A 19950-nucleotide genomic window follows, 5' to 3' on the forward strand; every position below is an offset into this window, starting at 1 on the left:
AATTTCCATTGGCCGTGTAAACCTCCGTATAATTTGGCAGTGCCACCTACAAACGCTGAGGCACTGTGCTACCTACAGCTCTGATAGCACGTGCTACCTACAGCGCTGAGAGCACTGTGCTACCCTACACTCTGAGACAACCGCTACCTACAGCTCTAAAGAACACAGTGCACCTACAGCTCTGAGAGCACTGCTTTACCTACACGCGGAAATAAAACACGTTGTTTGAATGGAAACAACCATGTTTGACTTTGAGCGCAGAAAACTAATATTGATAGTTTAAAGTTTTTAATAGGTGCTGTAACTGTACAGTGAGGAAATAATATTGAACACCCTGCTATTTTGCAAGTTCTCCCACTTAGAAATCATGGAGGGGTCTGAAATTGTCATCGTAGGTGCATGTCCACTGTGGAGAGAATCAAAAAAATCCGAAAATCACTATGTATGATTTTGTATGATGTACTATTATTTGTATGATACAGCTGCAAATAATATTTGAACACCAAAGTTTGATTGAAAATAAATGTAATATTTGGTACGTAGCCTTTGTTTGCAATTACAGAGGTCAAGTGTAGTGTGTGCAAACCTGGTGAAAACTACAGGAAACGTTTGACCTCTGTAATTGCAAATAAAGGTACTGTACCAATATTACCATTGATTTTCTCTGGTGTTCAAATACTTATTGCAGCTGTATCATAGAATAAATAGTAAAAATTGTGTGATTTGGGATTTTGTTTTTTAGATTATGTCTCTCACAGTGACATGCACCACAAAGACAATTTCAGACCCCTCCATATTTCTAAGTGGGAGAACTGCAAAATAGCAGGTTGTTCAAATGCTTATTTTCCTCACTGTATATAATCCAATACACTGACACTAGAAACCTTTAAAATTACATAAAAATCCATGTTCAAATACTTTTTTCCTCACTGTATTTCACGTTTTTTCTTCATGGAGATGTAGTGATTAACCTCTGCCTTTGTTATTTCAGGCTTGATCTCTCTGCTGCAGTTTTCTGCTCTCTGTGCGAGATTAGGAAGACACAGACTCCTCCATCATGGGCACCGCCGACCACTGCTGAGTTGATGTTCTCCTGGATCGAGCAGAGGGAGCGCTGTGCAGAGCAGCTGATGAAACTGGCCCGGAGCTGAGTCGCTCAGAGAGAAATGCACCTTTAGTGAATCTGTTGGCAGCGGAATGTCACTGGTGGGAGCTGCAGGTCTGTTTGGGGCCGGCGTGGCTACTGTGTTGACCCGCGGGAGCACTGTCCACTTTTAGTAGCTGCTGAACTTTTAGCACTTGAGCAGTTGTAGGTGTCGCTGTCTCGGTGGTGACTAAAATCACTGAGCACTTCTTACCACCACACCTTGAAAACGGCGCAGGAAATGAACGAAGGGCAATGAAATTGCAGAAAGAATCCCAAAACTGTTCCACAACTGAAAGAGAAGGTGAGGAAAGTTTATAACATCTTAGACCCGATGAACTGGACCGATGTGTCGTGGCAAAATCCTGGAGCCGTGGCAGGACGGCAGATCGACATGCAGCTGCAGGAGTGGGCTCGACCACATCAACAGTGATCTGAACGACTGATATTAAAGTTCTTGGTATTATGGAGTTTTCACACTTACATCTACTTTACTGGAGAAGAACTGAGATCTTTGATTCTAGAGAGTGAACGCACTCTCAAAAAAATGTCTAAAACTGTCATTTAAAACAGCCTTTAAAAGGAGCCATGGTAGAATACATCATGCATTGTTACATTGCTACGCTTAAATCACACAGAAATACCCACACTATTTAAATCAGAGTAACATTTTTTCAAGATATGCAAATGAGGTTTTTGTAGCCTATAGCTCAATAATAAATGTAACAAGTCTTGACTTGACTCTCGGGCTCATCCCGCCGCAGACAAGTTCCCCCAAAGACAGTCCTACAGCGCCGAGGTCTTTATCCCAGCCAACTTCCTGTTTGATGCCGTTATGTTCGCTTATTTGGCAGAGAGTCACCGGTAGCTCGGGACCAGATCATGGAATAGACCCCGATGTTTAATGTTTCTCATGTTTGCTGCTGCAGCTAGCAGCTAGCCAGCGCCTGCTGTGACCATGTGGTGACCCGGTTCCCTGGTGCTGACTGACTCTGGTCCATCGCAGAGCTGGCGTATCCGCTCTAGCTGAGCTTTGGGAACATATGTGGTAGCAAAGCTACGCGTTTCACACAGCAGGACTGTGGAACCCTATTGTTTGCGTTCACACTTCACTGACTTGAGCTTTTAAGTTACCGCAAGTCAATTTAAATGGAAGCTTCTCTCAGCTGCAAGGGGCAAATCTTGTCAATGTTGCGTTTTGGGCGTTTTAGCATATTGAGCACTAATCGAAAATTGAAATATTTCAACTTTATGGTAATGAGCTAGGATGCGGTTGATTGGCTAATGCAAGCAACCAATCAGATAGACGTCCTTACTGCTAGCTGATCCCTGAGAACATACAATGTAAACTTTTGTTCCTACCACACTTAATTCTGAGGACAAGCTCATAATCGCTGTTGCTAGATTATCTATCATTTTGATAATGTTGTTAGGGACCAGTTAGCGTTAGCTGCCGGGCACATGGTCTCTAACGGTCCCTCACAGAGAAGTCCTGCACGGATCACTAAGTTAGTCTGGTGGCTGCTTGCTCTGCCTGCACGCCGCTTCGGCTCAGCGGCTAACGAGCGCTAACTGCAACAGACACACTGCGACCATTGACGATAAAACTCCTGTCATTTATATACGTAATTTATAAAAGTTTCTAGTTTCAGTGTATTGGATTATATATGTAATTTATAAAGGTTTCTAGTGTCAGTGTATTGGATTATATATGTAATCTATAAAAGGTTTTCTAGTGTCAGTGTATTGGATATATATGTAATTCTAAAGGTTTCTAGTGTCAGTGTAATGGATTATATGTAATTTCTAAAAGGTTTCTAATGTCAGTGTATTGATTATATCTGTATTTTTTAAAGGTTTCTGTGTCAGTGTATTGGATTATATATGTATTTATAAAGGTTTGTAGTGTCAGTGTATTGGATTATACATTGTAATTTGTAAGGTTTCTAGTGTCGTGTATTGGATATTATATGTAATTTATAAAGTTTTGTAGTGTCAGTGTATTGGATATCCATTTAATTTGTAAAGGTTTCTAGTGTCAGTGTATTGTATTATATATGTAATTAAAGGTTCTAGTGTCATGTATTGATTATATGGTTAATTTATAAGATTTCTAGAGTCAGTGTATTGGATATATACGTAATCTATAAAAGGTTTATATGTGTCATGTATTGAATATATCAGTGAGGAAATAAGTATTTAACACCCGCTATTTGCAAGTTCTCCCACTTAGAAATGATGGAGGGGTCTGAAATTGTCATCGTAGGTGCATGTCCACTGTGAGAGACATAATCTAAAAAAAAAAATCCAAAAATCACAATGTATGATTTTTTAACTATTTATTTGTATGATACAGCTGCAAATAAGTATTTGATCACCTGAGAAAATCATGTTAATATTTGGTACAGTAGCCTTTGTTTGCAATTACAGAGGTCAAACGTTTCCTGTAGTTTTCACCAGGTTTGCACTCACTGCAGAAGGGATTTTGGCCCACTCCTCCACACAGATCTCGAGATCAGTCGGTTTCTGGCTGTCGCTGAGTTTGAGCTTCCTCCATGATTCTCTATTGGGTTGGTCTGGAACTGGCTAGGCCACGCCAGAACCTTGAATGCTCTTACAGGGCCACTCCTTGGTTCTCCTGGCTGTGGTCTTCGGGTCATTGTCATGTTGGAAGACCCAGCCTCGACCCACCTTCTCATGCTCTACCTCAGGGAGGAGGTGTGTTTTCCCCAAATCTCGCAATAATATATCAAGGTTCTGGCGTGGCCTAGCCAGTCTCCAGACCTAAACCCAATAGAGAATCTATGGAGGAAGCTCAAACTCAGCGACAGCCCAGAAACCTGACTGATCTAGAGATCTGTGTGGAGGAGTGGGCCAAAATCCCTTCTGCAGTGAGTGCAAACCTGGTGAAAAACTACAGGAACGTTTGACCTCTGTAATTGCAAAACAAGGCTACTGTACAAATATAACATTATTTCTCAGGTGTCAAATACTTATGCGCTGTGATCAACCAATAAATAGTTAAAAAATCATACATTGTGATTTTGGATTTTTTTTTTAGATTATGTCTCTCACAGTGGGATGCACTACGATGACAATTTCAGACCCCCATCATTTCTAAGTGGGAGAATTGCAAAATAGCAGGGTGTCAAATACTTATTTTCTATGATATAATTATACCCTGACACTATAAACCTTTATATGATTACGTATATAATCCATACAGAATTGAATCTTTATAAATACACATATAATCCAATACACTGACATAGAAACTTTATAAATTAAATATAATCAATACACTGAACACTAGAAACTACAAATTACATGTTATAATCACTACACTTAACTACAAACCTTTATAAATTACATATATAATCCAATACACTGACACTAGAAACCTTTACAAATTACATGTATAATCCAATACACTGACACTACAAACCTTTATAAATTACATATATAATCCAATACACTGACACTAGAAACCTTTTAAAAATTACAGATATAATCCAATACACTGACATTAGAAACCTTTTAGAAATTACATATAATCCATTACACTGACACTAGAAACCTTTAGAAATTACATATATAATCCAATACACTGACACTAGAAACCTTTTATAGATTACATATATAATCCAATACACTGACACTAGAAACCTTTATAAATTACATATATAATCCAATACACTGAAACTAGAAACCTTTTATAAATTACGTATATAATGACAGGAGTTTTATCGTCAATTGGTCGCAGCTGTGTCTGTTAGCAGTTAGCTCGCTCGTTAGCCGCTGAGCCGAAGCGGCGTGCAGGCAGAGCAAGCAGCCACCAGACTAACTTAGTGATCCGTGCAGGACTTCTCTGTGAGGGACCGTTAGAGACCATGTGACCGGCAGCTAACGCTAACTGGTCCCTAACAACATTATATCATAAATGATAGATAATCTAGCAACAGCGATTATGAGCTTGTCCTCAGAATTAATGTTTTGGTAGGAACAAAAGTTTACATTGTATGTTTCTCAGGGATCAGCTAGCGTAAAGGACGTCTAATTCTGATTGGTTGCTTGCATTAGCCAATCAACCGCATCATAGCTCATTACCATAAAGTTGAAATATTTCAACTTTCTGATTGATGCTCAATATGCTAAAAACGCCCAAAACGCAACATTGACAGATTTGCCCCCTTGCAGCTGAGAGAAGCTTCCATTGAAATTGACTTGCGGTAACTTTAAAAGCTCAAGTCAGTGAAGGTGTGAACGCAAACAATAGGGTTCCACAGTCCTGCTGTGTGAAACGCGTAGCTTTGCTACCACAGCTGATTCCCAGCTCAGCTAGAGCGGATAACGCCAGCTCTGCAGATGGACCAGAGTCAGTCAGCACCAGGGAACCGGGTCACCACATGGTCACAGCAGGCTGCTGGCTAGCTGCTAGCTGCAGCAGCAAACATGAGAACATTAAACATCGGCGGTCTAATCTCCATGATCTGGTCCCGAGCTACCGGTGACTCTCTGCCAAATCAGCGAACATAACGGCATCAACAGGAAGTTGGCTGGGATAAAGACCTCGGCGCTGTAGGACTGTCTTTGGGGGAACTTGTCTGCGGCGGGATGAGCCCGAGAGTCAAAGTCAAAGACTTTGTACATTTTATTATTGAGCTATAGGCTACAATAAACCTCATTTGCATATCTTGAAAAATGTTACTCCTGATTTAAATAGTGTGGGTATTCTTGTGTGATTTACTGCGTAGCAATGTAACAATGCATGATGTATATTCTTACCATGGCTCCTCCTTTAAAGGCTGTTTTAAATGCAGTTTTAGACATTTTTTTGATGAGTTGCTTCACTCCTCTAGCAATCAAAGATCTCAGTTCTTCTCCATGTAAAGTAGATGTAAGTGTGAAAACTTCCATAATACCAAGAACTTTAATAATCAGTTCAGGATCACTGTTGATGTGGTCGAGCCCCAGTCCTGCAGCTGCAATGTCGATCTGCCGTCCTGCCACGGCTCCCAGGATTTTAGCCACGACACATCGGTCCAGTTCATCTGGGTCTAAGATGTTATAAACTTTCCTCACCTTCTCTTTCAGTTGCTGGAACAGTTTTGGGATTCTTTCTGCAATTTCATTGCCCTTCTGTTCTATTTCCTGCGCCGTTTTCAAGGTGTGGCTGGATAAGAAGTGCTCAGTGATTTTAGTCACCACCGAGACAGCGACACCTACACCTGCTCCAAGTGCTAAAAGTTCAGCAGCTAAAAGTGGAGCAGCTGCTCCAGCGGTCAACACAGTAGCCACGCCGGCCCCAAACAGACCTGCAGCTCCCACCAGTGACATTCCGCTGCCAACAGATTCACTAAAGTTGCATTTCTCCCTGAGCGACTCCAGCTCCCGGGCCAGTTTCATCAGCTGCTCTGCACAGCGCTCCCTCTGCTCGATCCAGGAGAACATCAACTCCAGCAGCTGGTCGGCGGTGCCCATGATGGAGGAGTCTGTGTCTTCCTAATCCTCGCACCAGAGAGCAGAAAACTGCAGCAGAGAGATCAAGCCTGAAATAACAAAGGCAGAGGTTAATCACTACATCTCCATGAAGAAAAAACGTGAAAATACAGTGAGGAAAATAAGTATTTGAACATGGATTATATATGTAATTTATAAAGGTTTCTAGTGTCAGTGTATTGGATTATATACAGTGAGGAAAATAAGCATTTGAACACCCTGCTATTTTGCAAGTTCTCCCACTTAGAAATCATGGAGGGGTCTGAAATTGTCTTTGTAGGTGCATGTCCACTGTGAGAGACATAATCTAAAAAACAAAAATCCCCAAATCACACAATTTTTTAACTATTTATTTCTATGATACAGCTGCAAATAAGTATTTGAACACCAGAGAAAATCAATGTTAATATTTGGTACAGTAGCCTTTATTTGCAATTACAGAGGTCAAACGTTTCCTGTAGTTTTTCACCAGGTTTGCACACACTACACTTGACCTCTGTAATTGCAAACAAAGGCTACTGTACCAAATATTAACATTGATTTTCAATCAATCTTTTGGTGTTCAAATACTTATTTGCAGCTGTATCATACAAATAAATAGTACATCATACAAAATCATACATAGTGATTTCTGGATTTTTTTTTAGATTCTGTCTCTCACAGTGGACATGCACCTACGATGACAATTTCAGACCCCTCCATGATTTCTAAGTGGGAGAACTTGCAAAATAGCAGGGTGTTCAAATACTTATTTTCCTCACTGTACATGTTACAGCACCTATTTCAAAAACTTTTAAACTATCAAATATTTAGTTTTCTGCGCTCAAAGTCAAACATGGTTGTTTCCATCAAACAACCGTGTTTTATTTCCGCTGTAGGTAACGCAGTGCTCTCAGAGCTGTAGGTAGCACTGTGTTCTTTTAGAGCTGTAGGTAGCGGTGCTCTCAGAGCTGTAGGTAGCACAGTGCTCTCAGCGCTGTAGGTAGCACGGTGCTATCAGAGCTGTAGGTAGCACAGTGCTCTCAGCGTTGTAGGTGGCACTGCCAAATTATACGGAGGTTTACCGGCCAATGAAATATTTATGTAAAACATTACATAAAATTATGTTCGTTAACGTTAGAGATTAGTGTAAGCGATTTGTAAAAAGTTTCAGTTAGGAACATAGTTGCAAGTATATATGCACAGAACTGTATATTAGTGACAATGTAGCGCACAATATCATCATAAACTATGTAAACTAAGTGTCTCTCATCCGTTTGGTCTTTGGGATATGTGGGATGCTATTCATAATATCCTACCGCCATAGATTAATGATTGGCACAGACGTCAGGATATTTCTCCCTATTATCCATCTTCAGATAGTGTGAACAATGTATGTATGCCTATCTGTTGATTACACCTGATATCCTACATATCCTGATATCCTAGATGTTGCCTCTATACATGTTTATGATATGTTAATGTTAATGCTCACATTGTTTACCGGGAGATGTGTTCAGGGGCATTCTGGGCGTGCTGGTCTTACAGGGAGGTGTGTTCAGGTGCATTCTCGGCGTGCTGTTCTTACAGGTAAGTGTGTTCAGGTGCATTCTGGGAGTATTGGTATCTTGAGGCAGCAGGAATTTATCTCACCATTGACCAACAAAAACCTCTAAAATCAGTAACGCGCGCGGCATTTCATTGTTTTTTTAACAGAGAATTAGTAAAATGCTCTTAGGCTCGTGCACAGGGACACACACTATTCTTGTTAGACACACAGGGACGCACACTATGCTCGTTACAGACACAAGGACACACATGCAGAAGATTTCATATAAATTTGAGGGTGTGAATCCTCCATCATAACAGCAATGCTCCGAGCTCCAAACACGCCTGTTTGTTAAAGGGAATGGGAGAGGACTTCTGATTGGTTGACCTGCCTGGCTGTTAAAGGGAATGGGAGAGGCCCTCTGATTGGTTGATTGCATGTTACCAGAACACACTTATGAATGAATGTTCTAAAAGCTCCTGTGCCGTCTGCTTTACACTATGCACTCAGATCGTTAAAAAAGGGCCCACAAAATGTATTAGATAGCATAAATTATAGACAAGGTTTTTATAACTATCAGTGTGTCCTGCATGTACACAGTGATGAGCACCACTTTACGCCATCTCTTACTTCATGTTTCTGATAAAGAAACATGTAAAAATAGAACTAATAAACAGAGGATTTGTCTTGGCACATGTCAATCTCATCATTTACAGTATTATAAAGCAATGACATAACTCTCTGTTGTCATTTAAATAGACTAAAGATCTTTACAACCAAAGAACATCAACTCCTCATTTTATTGTTTTTTTAACAGAGAATCAGTGAAATGCTCCTAGGCTTGTGCACAGGGACACACACTTTTCTTGTTACACACACAGGGACGCACACTTTTCCGCTTACACACAGGGACACACACTATGCTTTTTACACACACAGGGACACACACTATGCTTGTTGTACACAGGGACACACTATGCTTGTTACACACACAGGGACGCACACTATGCTTGTTACACAGGACACACACTATGCTTGGTTTACGACACAGGGACACACACTATGCTAGTACACACACAGGACACACAACTATGCTAGTCACACACCGACAACTGGCGTACACACACAACAACACTATGCTGTTACACACACACGAGTACACACACTCTGCTTGTTACACACCATGGACATACACTATACTTAGTCACACACAGGACACACACTATGCTTTTTACACACAAGGAACGCACACTATGCTTGTTACCACAGAGACACACTATGCGCTATTTTTACACAGGTCACACACTGCGTTGTTACACACGAGGGACACACACTATGCTTGTTACGAACACAGGCCACACTAGGCTTGCTCTACACACCACAGGACACACCACTATGCTCTACACACACGAACACTATGCTTGTAACACAGGGACACACACTGCTTGTTTACACACACGGGACATCCCTAACTTACACACACTAGTACACACACTATGCTTTTTACACCAGGGACACACACATGCTTGTTACACACAGAGACACACTATGCTTGTACACACATGTGGACACACACACTCTTGTTTTACACCAGGACACACACTATGCTGTTACAAGACACAGGGACACACACGTATGCGCTACACACACAGGGACACACACTATGCTCTACACACACAGGGACACATATCTTGTTACACACAGGGACCCACTCTGCTTGTTACACACAGGGACTACACTATACTTTCAAACACAGGGACACACACTATGCTTTTTACACACAGGGACGCCCCATGTTGTTACCAACACGACACACACTCTGCTTGTACACACAGTCGATCAACTTTCTCTGTGGGTCGTTTAATAGACTAAAGATCTTTACACCAAACCTCAACTCCTCAACAGCATTAAATATAAAATTTAAATATACAGCACTGTTTCCTGAAGTCTCCGTGGAAAACAGCTGGGACCCACTTTGTATGGTTTTTTGAATAAGTTTTGAAAAGGAAGAAAGGTGACCATCTCCACGTTCGTTCTCTGTCTGACTGTAGCTGAGTTTCAGTTCACCTGGAGTTTACCAGCATCTCAGTTTTTGTAAATCATGTGACTTCTTCTTCAGGTTCTGAACTGTTATCAAGTGGCCACCCATAATTTCCTTGGAACAGTCTTCTTACTGTTTAGCTGCATAAAATGAGTTGTTGTCATGGTTGTTTTTTCAGTTGACATCAATAAAGTCCATATTTTTCTATGTCCTTTCTCTTTCTCTTTCTACCTCCCCCAACCTAGTCCCCCACCGAAGCCACTTCCTGTCTCAGTTTTCTCTCTGTTAACAGATTTTATTCTTCATTGCTGTGTATGTAATTAACCATCAGCTGAAAGAGAGAGAAAAAAGACGGCGAGCAGTGTGTGACAGGAGTTAATGAAATGGTAATGTAAGAATGCAGTGTGTTCAGTGAATAACTCCAGAAGACCTGAGCGTTAGTGTCTACCTGTCTGATTTGGCTCACTAAGTTAGGTGGCTGACCTTCAAGCTCACCAGCTATTCTCAATTTTTGTGAGTCTGAATTTAGGCCCTGTTGTACACAATTACATGGCGCATCGCTGGTGAAACGTCAATATGTCATTTGAGATTTAATCAGATTATCCTAAAAAAAACAAAAACAAAAATTCCACTTCTGACTAAATCCAGGTGCAAAGATCCTACAGTTCTTAAAGGAACACACACACTGTGGAAACAACCATATACGCTATCTGGGTAAGGTTACCATAGTCTATTAATATTGTAATAATATGATAATACTGTAGGGTATTGCACCCTTGGATTTAGTCAGGAAGTTGAATGTGAGCTGAGCCTCATGGTTTGTGTTATCATCTCTCCATACTATCTTCTTCAATCTTCAACTTGTAACATGCCTTTGTTAGCATTCTCGATATGTGAAATGATGCTGATTATACTGTTCAAATAGCTCTGTTAATTATTGTCAGAAAGTTTTGAAGTGCATATGTATATTTTTTGATGATGATTGCTTAGCTCATATTAGACTGACGTATGCTTCAGTAAGCTTGTTTCTCAATATATACTTGGGTTAATGCCACATATTTTGTTTATTCAGATAAACATTTAGGTTCTACTCCGTACACTGTATACAATACATTTTCGTTTCCTTTATTTAATCTTACTGTTGCTAGTCTAATGTATATACTACCGCTTACAGTGTTTTTATGTTGTAATTACATTGTATAATGCGTGACTCTTAATATTTAAATAACTGGTCATTGTGTTTCATGCCATTTTCCTCCCCATGTGAATTTAAATAACGAGTTACGATGAGTCCCAGGCGCCCAGGAGTGCATCCTTACCAGATAACCTACCCCCCTCAACTGGCTCCTTTCGATGCGAAGGCGCATCGGCTCTACTCCGAGCTCCTCTCGATGAATGAGCTTCTCACCCCTTCTCTAAGAGAACGCCACCACCCTCCTAGGAAACCCATTTGTTGGCCGCTTGGACCCTGGTAATATATAATAATAATAATAATATATAATAATAAAGGCACTTTACTCTAAGCTCTATATAGTCAATCTTAAACGGGGCATTTCCGTCCTAATTATGCTTTTAAATAAAGTTTGACTTGGGTACTTTCACAAAAAAGACCGTAGAGCATTTTAGGAGAGTACACTTTAAAACTGTACTTTGCTGTGAAGTTTGATTAAAGTAGGGATGCGCAAAACCCAGAGTTTGGTTTCGGGTTTGCGAAACTTTAGAAGGTTTCCACTGACCCAAACGCTATCAAAGATAAATAACGAGAGGCAAAACTGGAGAAAAAGAGGCTGACGTACTGTAGTGTTGATTTCTGCTTTTGTCAAAGAGTATATGCGTAACAAGAGGAGGCCAAACTCCATTACAACAAACGCACCCATGACTGAGCTGCCAAGCTTGTCCGCAATCTTGGACTGAACGCAACAGAACGTCCCATTGAGTTACCTCTTGTTACTACTTCCGAGGCATAACCGGGCCGTGAGCACCCGACGCCAGCTCCGCCTCTGCGTCACAACACACACCCTGCCAGAGCTCAGCCCCAAACATTTTGCCCAAATGTTTTGAGTATACCCCCAAGGCATTTTGACAAAGATGACTGAGAAAAAGTGAAACCGGACGTCCTCTTATGGTCCACTCTCGCTCACAAAAAGCTGCAGCTTCATGTTCATGGCTCCGCTTCGTTGTCGACATGCTGCAGCATATGTTGCATTTAAGCTCCGTGTATTCTGACTGTACCTTCGTTTTTCCCACCCGATGTAAGCTTTGTCTCATTCAGAGACCAGAGACCCAAGGGGGCTCCTAGTCTGTCAGGAGGTCTGAGAGTCTACTGGATCAGCAGAATATAGAAATTTCACGTAGTGCACCGCAGCATGGTGCAGTGATATTTTTTCTGAAAATAAGTACTCTATCTCTATATTACTTTATTTTTCAACAAAATATCACGACTCTCTCAAACCTCAGAAAACAGAGTGATGAGTTCTATTTTGAATCTGGGACATGAGCAGAACTTTTGCTCAACATGCTGAATAAACAGTCCAGGGTTGATAATAACATTAAATAATATATACACATTGAGGTGAAAATTGTCATGTGGCACATTTAGGAGGTTACGTCCCCCAACAAAAGATGTGTAAAAAAGATGAATAAATGATGTCTGAGCTCCATTGTTGACTTTACATATTCTTCACAAGAAAAGGTATACTAAAGGAGACTAATACAAAGCGATACCGAAGGCCTAAGAGCTTATTGCAATGTATTCCATTAACGTTTATATGTTTTGGGTTGTAAAAGATTAGGAATAGGGGCATCAAAATCCACCCAAATGCCGGAAATGCCGCTAAAAAATTCCTGGGGTGGCAGACTTCTTCTGCTCTTTGAGCGCTACGTCTGGTCGACGTAATCGACTACTGTTGTTACAGAATTGGTTTTATGAATCTAATGGCTCATAGTTTTGGATCTTGAGGAGAATAAACTGGCCTGTAACAATATTAATATAATGTTAAATGTTAAATCGTTCTATTCTTTTTTTTGTTACAGTTAAAGCACTGCTGGGCACTTGTTACTTCACTATGTGTTTACTGTGTTCATAGACTGAGGATGGAAAGCAGGGTGTTTCAGTTCGTAGTTTGGGGTTTCTGTGCATCCCTTTATTAATGTGACTCAAGCATTGAGAAACGTGCCAAAAAGTTGAAATCAGTGCTGATTGTTCTACCTTGTTGTAGTCAAACGCTCCAGAGCCAGGTCGTTCCTCTGGATCTTCTCCCAGAGATTCTCGGGTCCTGTTGACGGCCCTCCTGCCTGTCACATGACAGCATCGATGTCCCACGGTCTTAAGCCTGTCTGCAGGGTCCAGTTCACAAACCGGGGATTGTCGTCATGTTTTTTCCAGGAACTTTGAAATGTGTAACTCATCATCATCAAATCCTGCAGGATTGTTGGTGCAGCAATTTCAACTGTCCTTTCAAATCAGAGCACAGTTTCAGACGGCGGCTTGTACTTTATTTACTTTTCTAATGTTTCTCTGTCACGTTGTTGATTTTTCTTTTTTTTTTTTTTTTGTTTGGCATTTCATTTTTAGATTTATTTGGCTTTACTTTCATCTCTTAAAGAGACCAAGCCCCCAGCAGAGAGAATACCAGGGCAAACCCGACCGGGGGCTGAGGAAAAACACAAGCATGCTATATCTTCTACAAAGTCTCCAAAAACACCATTAAAATCGCTAGATTTTTGCTTTTGAAAAAAAAAAAAAAAAAAATTAATATATTATTTTTTTTTTTTCAGTTTTTTTTCCCCCCTCCCTCCTGTAGTCTACTCGCGCCCCCCCTGGGAGAGAGTGGGGCGCGGACTCCCACCGGTTGACACCACTGTTCTAGTACATCACTAATACAAATATGGACCTGAACTGCTTTCACAATAGGTCACCTTTAACAGGCATATGCTTTTACTGTAAGTGAACCACAAGTACTGCACTCATAAAACATCATGAAGGACTTTTTCCTGAGATATTTTCATGTTCCGCTGCTTTGCTTGTATTCATTCCATCTCTGTGGTACTTGTAATGTGTTGTCGAAGTAAACGTGAGGTAACTTACAGTTTTACTGAAGAGTACACAGCTCTCGGACTCTGACCTAATCATATGTGAGGGTTAGAGGTTTGTGTTTCTCAGACCGCAACAGGTTTCTCCTGTTTCCTGTCTGGCCATGCTGAGATCAGCATGTGTCTGTTGACTTAACCTTCGTGTGTGTCTATGGTTGATGGTGTGTGTTTGTGGTTTCGTGTAGTGTGTCTTTTGGGTGTGTGTGTTTGGAATTTTATTCTCTACTTTATGCAAGACGCATATGCGTTGCTTGGACTCAGAGTCTAGACCGACTCTTCGTAGATATAAGTGGTCTAGACCTAAGTCTAACAGTAATTATAGAGTGGTCTAAAACTGCTCTTCTGTAAATTTAGAGTGGTCTAAACTGCTCCTATCTGTAAATTAGGAGGGTTGAAAGTCTAGACCTATTCTATCTGTCAAACTTTAGAGTGGTCCTAGCCTACTCTCATATAATGTATGTGTGTGTCAGACCTGATCTATCTTAAATTTAATAGAGCGGTCTAGACACTACCTATCGTGAAATTATAGAGTAACTTGTGGATGAATCTGATACTATACATAAATTGAATTGAATTGAATTGAATTGGGAATGGAAATTAGATTGGAGAGCCAGGCCCTACTCACGACCTGGCATGATGCCACAAACACAGTGGTCAGGACCCGAATGGGCGACCACACTACTCCAAGTGTCCTGATTGTGTTGTTCTCCGTGTTTTTACCTGTTTCATTTTGTAGTTCTGTCTGTTTCTCCCAGTGTTGTCCTTGTTTACTTCATGTTTTGTAACTTTTCCCCGCCAGTGTGGGATTACCTGTCCCCTTCCCTTAGTGTGCACCTGTGTCTTAATGTCCCCATTCTTCTTATTTAAGTTTCATTTTTCCTTTACTCCTTCCCGGTTAGATCATACGGACAAGTACAACAGACTTATTGACCCCCAATGGCACGAATCATTTGAGTCAAATAAATGGTATTATTAGGTTTCTAAGAAACCATTGTCATTTTCTAATCTGGGAGAACAGAGAGACTGACAAATTAAAACATGAACATAACTACAACATGAAAACCCACAATCATGACACAAAAGGACTTACTATCACACGGGTCTATCGTGTGAGAGTCGCTGTCTTTGCAAGGATGTTTACACGAAGAAGATAATACGACCGATGCTATACATAGGAGATTCCCACCTTACTTGAATTTAAAATACTGTTTCCCGCTGGCAATGTTTTGCTCCAATCCATCAGCATTGATTGAGAGGAGCAAATCCTGTCATCCGACACTTGATGAGCTTAGACAGAATTTTTTATAAAGCGGATTTAGCAAAATCTTCAAACGTCACCTGTCACAGTCAGAAAACATGAAGTCTGATAGATATATTGCTGAGCACAGCCAAGACAGATTTTCGCTAAACATCTGCCATAATTGGCTGCTATCTCGGCATACACATTGACAGCTATCAGTGTCCTCAAGTAGACAAGATCCCTCCAAACTGTGCCTATTCATTTGTGTTAATAAATTGATAATGATCTGTGGCATGCCTTGTATTATCTGCGAGGGCAGTTATTCCACACAATAGACCAAGAACAGTCACCATGACTGAACCAGAAGTAGTGGGATTAAGTACGTACAAAGAAGAGTACGTGAACAACAATAACTACTTTTACATTGTATACGTACTTAAGATGAATATGATTTTCATTATATCCTGCATGTTCATATTAATTACATAATGTTTTTAGAATGCAGGAATACGTTCCCAAGGGTTCATGGGGTACTGCTACTTTTTTATATAGACTTGTGCGATTGGGCAGAAAGGTTGCCGTGCTGAGCTGACGCAACAGCTGTTATGTCAGAGCGTGATTAAGAAAGATCAAGGGCAGTGCTGGCATGTTCCTCGCACACTTACTCATTATGCCCCACATCATGATTTTAATTGTTTTATCATCTCACCACTTATCCACCAACACTTTCACTAAAACTGACTGTCCATAACCTTTGGTAAATTTCAACAGGTGACAGACTTGTGTTACTTTGTCTGGATCATATTTCGGGTGGCCTTAAAAGGTCTTAAATCACGTTTCCTAAAATGACGGCCTTAAAAAGCTAATTGTCTAAATCAGATTGGGTAGGTCTAAATATTTTTGTCATGTCACGGCGAAATGGCGGCAATCTGTTGTGCGATATTTTTTACGGTAGCTTTGCACGTGCCATTGCGCGGTAACATAAGCCCTTTGTACAGGTCCTACCCCTGAACATCGGCTATCCTACCTTAACCACTCCAACCAGTCACTGCTTCATGGCGGGTTTGACGTGGCCGTAATACAGTGAGATTTGTAATTTGGCTGGGATGCGAATCTCAGCCGTGCAGGTGATACAGCATTGTTGATATCCTGTCTAGAAACACGGGAAATGCAATTTCAGACAAATGGCTTTAAACAACGATACCTTGGCTCAGGTCGTACCTGAAAATGCTAGTTAGAGCGAACTGCATTATGTGTCGCAGATTTCAAACTTGGGCCAATGGGAGCAGAGCGGTGGAATCGCAGTACACAGCAAAAACACACATAGCTAGTACAAGTCGAACCCCTAGTTTTCTGCTCCACACGCTAGCAACACGATGTCAACCTACAAGGCTGAGATGTATCAGGGAAATCTACAGCAACAATGCCAGCTGATCCTACGAGCCGTTTTGTGGCCACGCCAACACTCAACCTCAACCAGAGGTTGATACAGAGGTGATGGGGGGGCTGATCGGGACCGGGACAAGACCTATTCATACGGTCACAATGCCGGGACTGAAGAAGTGTTCCACAGCAATGCTTCCAGAATTCAAGGCTTGTACAGTCATTTCCCTCTGAAAGGACAAGAAGAATTTGGCTAAATTTGATTGGCGCCATTCTCTCAAAAGACCTCATCACAGAAGTTCAGACATGCTGTGCGTTTGATTATGTTCGACGATACCTGAACCTGACAACCAAGCCAAAACAGTCTGGACTTCATTGCCTTGTATTGTTATAATTGGTAAGTGACACCTTTTGGGAAGGCTTTTCAAGTGCAAAGTCACTGTTTTGTTTATTATATTATATAATTGGTTTCCAAGTATATTCACAAAAGCTCAGGGTAGACATCAAAACGTGAACAAACATTAGTCACAGGAGACCTGAAAACACACATAAGATACACACACACCAACACACACATTCCCAACACCACCAAAACACTAATCAAACTGCTGTCACTCTCTTCCATTATGCGTCCTCACAAACTCAACTAATATCCATCTGATTCTCTCTCTCTGTGTCTGTTATGCACCCAATCATATAGATTCTTGCCTTTTAAAAGCAGCTGGAATTGGCATTTAATTATTTTTTTGTTCAAAAGAACAGTATTTTTTAATATTCACTTGATGTTCTTTCACTTGATGTTTATAACCATTTTGGTCAGGGACAAAATGTTCTGAAAAATATTGTACAAATATAATTTAGGACCGCAATTACATTTTTGTGTTATGCTTTCGGTTACACACCTTAAGTCAATGTGTCTTAAACTAACGATTTAGTGTCATTTTACCATACGGTTAATTTTGTGTTTACTTGAAAGGATTACTGTATATTTCCACTTTGTATTTCCATCGTAATTTGGGTCTTAATTTAATTTAGAATTGGTATTAAACAAGTCCTTAAAAAGTCTTAAATTAACTTGTCATACTTGGAGCCACCCTGTTTGTTGGGGCCTGCCTTGCTTGCTCTCTACATCTGCTCTGTACTTTACTAGAAGACCCTTGACTGGAGCTGGACGTGGGCCATCATGGATGAATTGCTGTGGCTATGCAAGTCTCTTTGGTTCTTGTAACATTGGGAGTTGAATTTTCTTTCAAGAACTAATTGTATGTTCCTGTGATGGTCCAGCATTTGGATTTGAAAACGTGTTCACCGCGAGCGCCATGTAATGTGTAAACAGGCCAAATTCAGACTCACTCAAATGAGAATACTTGTTGAGCTTGAAGTTCGCCACCTAACGTTAGTGAGCCTGGACGTGGCTACCCATTACTTTAATCACAGTAGACACTAACTTAGGTCTTTCATGGAGTTTTTCACTGAACACCCTGCATTCTTCTTTTTTTTTTTTTTTTAAGATTATTTTTTGGGCATTTTTAGTCCTTTAATGTACAGGACGTAGAAGTTTGTGAAAGGGGAGAAGAGAGGGGGTAGTGACATGCAGCAAAGGGCCGCAGGCCGGATTCGCACCCGGGGCCGGCTGCTCGAGTAGTAACTCTCAACAGGGCACCCGCTCTCCCAACTGAGCCTCGGGGAACTCCAATCTGCCATTCTTACATTCAACATTTAATTTAATACTCCACCTTGTCCACTGCTCTCTGTCTTTTTCCTCGTCTCTTCCACTGACTGGCTACATTACATACACAACATGAAGAATAACATCCGTTTAACAGAGAGCAACCTCCGACAGGACGTGCTCTAGGTGGCGGCCTATAGAATTATTGGTGCAAAGGTGGCCACTTGATAACAGTTCAGTAACCTGAATAGAAGTCACATGATTTACACAAACTGAGGCTTGCCTGGATAAACTTCATGGGCACTGAAACTCAGCTACAGTCAGACAGAGCAACGAACGTGTGAGATGGTCACCTTTCTTCCTTTCAACTTTTATTTAAAAAAACACAAAGTGTGTCAAGCTGTTTTCCACGAGACTTTCAAAACAGGTGCTGTATATTTCAATTACTTTATATTTAATGCTGTTGAGAGTTTGAATGGTCTTTGTTTTTAAAGATCTTGTAGTCTATTTAAACGACCACAGAGAAAGTTTTGAATTGACTTGTGTAACAAGCAGAGTGTGTGTCCGGTGTGGTCACCAGCAGTGTGTGTCCTTGTGTTGTAATCAGCATAGTGGTGTGTGTCCCTGTGTCCCCAAGCATAGTGTGTGTCCCTGTGTGGTACAACAATGGCGTTTCCCTGTATGTACACAAGCAAGTGTGGCGTCGTTTGTGACAAGCATATTGTGTCCCTGTGTGTAACAAGCATAGTGTGCGTCCCTGTGTGTAACAAGCAGAGTGTGCGTCCCTGTGTCTGGAAAAAGCATAGTGTGCTCCCTGTTTGTAACAGAAAGTGTGCCGCCCTGTGTGTAACAAAAAATGGTGTCCCCTGTGAAACAAGCACTAGGAGCATTTCACTGTTTCTCTGTTAACAAAAACAGTGAATGCGCGGTACTGACTTTAGAGGTTTTTTTTGTTGGTCAATAGTGATATCAGTTCCTGCTGCCTGCAAGATAGTCAATACTCCTATGAATGGCACCTGACCGACACCTCCCGGGTAGACCAGCAGCCACCTACCGTTATGAGCCTGGGACCGCTCATTTGTCGCTACCTACACCGCAGAGACCGTTCTACCTACCGCGAATAAAACCCGGTTTGTTTTGATGGAAACAACCTGTTTTGACTTTGATCGCAGAAAACTAACTATTTGATAGTTTAATAGTTTTTGAAATAGGTGCTTGTAACATGTAATTTTCACGTTCTTCCTTCCATGGAGATGTATGTTAACCTCTCCTATTGTGTCTTTCAGCTGATCTCTCTGCTGCATTTTTTCTGCTCTCTGGTGAGTTAGGATTAGGAAGAAACACAGACTCCCCC

The 19950-nt window shown here is 41.0% G+C and overlaps 1 protein-coding gene across 2 annotated transcripts in view; it reads right to left on the bottom strand.

The window, feature by feature from the left end:
- Positions 1-19950, bottom strand: part of LOC116698792 (uncharacterized) — a 30121-nt gene that overhangs the window by 3759 nt on the left and 6412 nt on the right. For both annotated transcript variants that reach the window (XM_032530983.1, XM_032530981.1), the window contains one exon: positions 5930-6693. In XM_032530983.1, the coding sequence (XP_032386874.1) occupies positions 5930-6625 (696 nt within the window). In that variant the 5' untranslated portion in view covers positions 6626-6693. The remainder of the gene's footprint in view (positions 1-5929; positions 6694-19950) is intronic.

This window comes from Etheostoma spectabile, chromosome 12, assembly GCF_008692095.1.
Source record: "Etheostoma spectabile isolate EspeVRDwgs_2016 chromosome 12, UIUC_Espe_1.0, whole genome shotgun sequence".
In the NCBI taxonomy this organism is placed as follows: Eukaryota; Metazoa; Chordata; class Actinopteri; order Perciformes; family Percidae; genus Etheostoma; species Etheostoma spectabile.